Consider the following 3,580-nt stretch of genomic DNA (forward strand, 5'->3'; position numbering starts at 1 on the left):
CTACTTTGCCAGCCTCGTTCTGGCACGTCTCCTGTGGATCCTGGGACCATAGAGTATTGCTCAGTCTAGACATCTGGGCTGGAGCCTTAGTCTCTTAATGCTTGGGGTAATGCTGCATGATACTGGCCAACCAGGATCCCATAGCCTGATGTGGAGACTCTCAACCAGGCCCAGCCCTAGCGGGGCAGCTGGAGGGGCTGGGAAGGGCCTGGGAAGGGCCTACTCCAACCTGCCCAGGATGGATGAGAAATGAAGCCCCCCACTCACTGAATCGCCTCCAGACTTGCTGTGTACCTGCCATGCTGATTTTCAGCTTACACCCTGGGTGGGGGAACCTTCTCTAAAGACTACAGCGGGCAAGGATATAGTTAACACTTTTTATTCCAGATTTTGGGGACAAGGGAAAGGGAGAATGAGGGAACGAAGAGGAACAGAGGGGAGCCAGTGAGCAGAGTGCAGGGATTTGGGGCCAGCAGCCCCTCAAGAAATCTGGGGGGAGAGAGAGCCACTCAAGGCCCCTGGGGAAGGAGTGGCTGCTGGAAATGAGCTGCTTCACGGTGCCCAGAGGCCTTTCCTTTGTTCTTCAGCAAGCCAAGGCTTGGAGTGCTAGCCAGCCCCTTCAGAGGTCACTAAGGAGCAACTTGGGGGCTTTGCTTGACCAGTCAGATATCTGGGGGCTCTTCACAGGAGGCATGGAGGTGCTGGGCTCTGTGCTGGATTCCGTGCTGGACTCAGTGTGGCTCTGGAGGTCTGCTGGCATGGCTGAGGGGGCAGGCCCAGGTGGCTGGTTCAGGGACCTCCTGTACTCTGGGCCCTAAAGCTCCCCAAGGATAGACACGGAGATGGGAGAAGGGGTGGAGAGGAAAGAGCACGTGACCACTGCCTTGGGACCAAAAATGATCTAAGTCTAACCTGCCCAGAAGAGGATCATTTCTAAGGTGGAAGAAGCAGGTTGAAAGGAACAGGCAGGAAGATAGTTAAGTATGCTGGGCCCCAAGGACAGTAGCTGGGGGTGGGTGCGGGAGGCACGGAGGGGACACATGAGCTTCTAGGCCTAGTCAAGCTCACCCACCTGTCTCCCGAGAAGGTACATCCCAGCTGCTGTCACTGTCTGGGAGGCTCAGGTCAGAGCTAGAGATAGCAGAGTCTGGCCGGGGTGGGGGATCCCCTCGAATCTGAGCCTGCAAAGAACACACCATGGCCCTAGGGGGGCCCTCAGGGTCAGGCAATAGAATCCTGGGGAAGGAGTCACAGCCTGATGCCATCACAGCCTCCCCATCTTCTCTAACACTGCTCTATACATCTCCCCCTGACCCAGATCTGACTCAGTTTCTCCTAAATGGGAGGTGAGGGTCACAGAAACCATGGGGGTTGAGGGGAGGGACAGACTGCAATGAGGAACAAGAATTCCAGCTTTGAGAAATAGGAAGGTGCTCTAGTAAAAAGTAGAGGAGCTGTAGACTTTTGCCTTTCCTTGTGCCCCCAGGGCTTAGCACAGTGCCCAGCAGATAGTAGGTATACGGGGGTGGTTTGCCATTTCCTTCTCCAGCTCATTTGACAGATGAGGAAACTGAGGCACACAGGGCTATGTGACTTGCCCAGGGGCACACAGTTAACAAGTGCTGGAGTCCAGATTTGAACTTGGGCTCGGCACTCTACCCACCACACCACCTAGCTGCCCACACCAAGTAGGCACTCGAGGTTAATCGCCCAACTAGAGGTTTTTGAGCCGCTCCCAAAGGTGAAGCAGCCTGCTCTTGGTCACATAGGGCAGGGTCAGGTCTGCCCGACCCTGGGCAAGTAAACCATCTACTCCACCCGGCACTGAAGCCCCTGGAGGGAGGGGGAGAAGGCACAGGAGAAACACCATGTCAACGATTACTATTAATCATACTAATATCAGCCAGCATTTCCATAGCATATTAAGGTTTGCAAAGGGCTTTACGGATATTTCATTTGAACCTCACAACAACCCTAGGAGATGGGTGTTATTATTATCCCCATTTTACAGATGAGGAGTTGCACAGCTAGCAAATGTGGGGGACAAGATTTGAACTCGATTCTCTTCACTATGCTACCTGCTCCCTCCCTGCACTGGACAGAGGACTAGGAGACATGAGTTCAAAGCCTCCACCAAACGCTTTCCAGCTGCATGAGCCCAAGCAAATTCCCCTCTCTCACCTGTGAAACCCGAATAAACTTACGGCTCCCACTTCCCTCCCAGAGAAGCAGGTCTAGGAGGTCTGCTGACGGGGGCAGCAGCTCAGAGCGGGGCTGGCCTCCTCCTCACAAGTCTGGGATCTGGGCCAAGACTCTTCCAAAGATGCCTCGCTTCCCTCCCTCTGACTCTCCAGCAGGGACATGGCATTTCTGGCCAGCAGCAGGTCTGGGCTTAGGAGCCAAGGCCTTCATCCCCAGACCCCTCCCAGGCTGTCCTACTGGGCCCCTGTTCTGCCTCTACTCCTGCCTGTCCTTTCTTGTAGTGTTTATGGGCCGGGCCCTGTAGGAGCAGAGGGGACCCCAGGGGGTGGAAGGAGGTGCAGGAACCCCAACTTTGTGCTCAATAAAAGGAAAAGAGAATCCAGTGACCTCCAAAGCCAGGTCAATAACTGGGAGCCCATCTCCTTCCTTACTGAACCCCTGCCCAGGAGCAGGGGGCACTGTATGCCCTGAATGGAGGGGCCAGACCTGACAAGATCGATCTCCCGCCGAACATCCTGGGCCTCCAGCCTGGCAGCGTCCACCACCCGGCGGTGGCCTTCCTGATCACTCTGTACCTGCTCCAGCATCTGCCCAGGCACAGCCGCCAGGTGGCAATGACCACGGAACTTTCCCTTCACTCAGGCCCTTCCCCCTCCTTCCCCACGATGCTCTCAGTGAGCTGCGCCCCTTGGGGTGGGATGGGGGGAGTTTAGGAGATGGCAGAAAGGGAGCTCCCTAAAGAGGTGCTGCTAGGGTAAGGGGCAGAAAGATCCTTTCTCCAGGGCACCCCACCCTTCTATTTGGATAGTAGAAAAAGCATCAGAGCTGGTCCAAAGTAGAACAAATAGCCCCATCTCAAGATGCCCTTCAGAGATGACCCCCTGCCAGGAATAAGGATCCTTCAAATGCACACCTACCTTCCAGCTCCGCGCCTGAGCCTGCCTGGCCTCGGCCATCTGTCTCAGCAGCAACTCCTGCTGTTGGCCTGAGGGAGAGGGAAAAAGTCAGCCACGGACCAGGCCCCGGGGGCAGGGATGGGGCAGAGGGAAAGGAGAAGCTTCCTTCCTTCTCCTTCCCTAACCTCCCTCCCTTCCCTAACCTCCCTCCCTTCCCTCTCCCCTTCTCTCTTCCCTGCCCTCCTCTCCTTTCTCCCCCTCTTCCCTCCCTTCCTTCTCCTTTCCCTCCTCTCTATTCTCCCTTTTCTCCTTCTCTCCTTCTCTTCTTTCCTCTCCTTCTTCCTTCCTTCCATTCTCCCTTTTCTCCTCTCCTTCCTTCCTTCTTCCTTTCCTTCCTGTTCTTTCTTCCCTCCTCCCTTTCTTCCCTCCTCTCCTTTTCCTTCCAGTCTCCCTTTTCTCCTCTCCTTCCTTCTTCCCTTCCT

General features: G+C 55.5%; 1 protein-coding gene across 1 annotated transcript in view; it reads right to left on the reverse strand.

The window, feature by feature from the left end:
- Window positions 1-389: 389 nt before the first annotated feature.
- CCDC163 (coiled-coil domain containing 163) overlaps window positions 390-3,580 on the reverse strand; it is a 7,610-nt gene continuing 4,419 nt past the window's right edge. The window contains exons 8-11 of the mRNA XM_027837957.1: window positions 3,120-3,187; window positions 2,689-2,789; window positions 1,073-1,203; window positions 390-762 (exon numbers count right to left, since the gene is read on the reverse strand). Coding sequence (XP_027693758.1) covers window positions 620-762; window positions 1,073-1,203; window positions 2,689-2,789; window positions 3,120-3,187 — 443 coding nt within the window. The 3' untranslated portion in view covers window positions 390-619. The remainder of the gene's footprint in view (window positions 763-1,072; window positions 1,204-2,688; window positions 2,790-3,119; window positions 3,188-3,580) is intronic.

The sequence above is a fragment of the Vombatus ursinus genome, unplaced genomic scaffold (genome assembly GCF_900497805.2).
Source record: "Vombatus ursinus unplaced genomic scaffold, bare-nosed wombat genome assembly UNPS02014825.1, whole genome shotgun sequence".
In the NCBI taxonomy this organism is placed as follows: Eukaryota; Metazoa; Chordata; class Mammalia; order Diprotodontia; family Vombatidae; genus Vombatus; species Vombatus ursinus.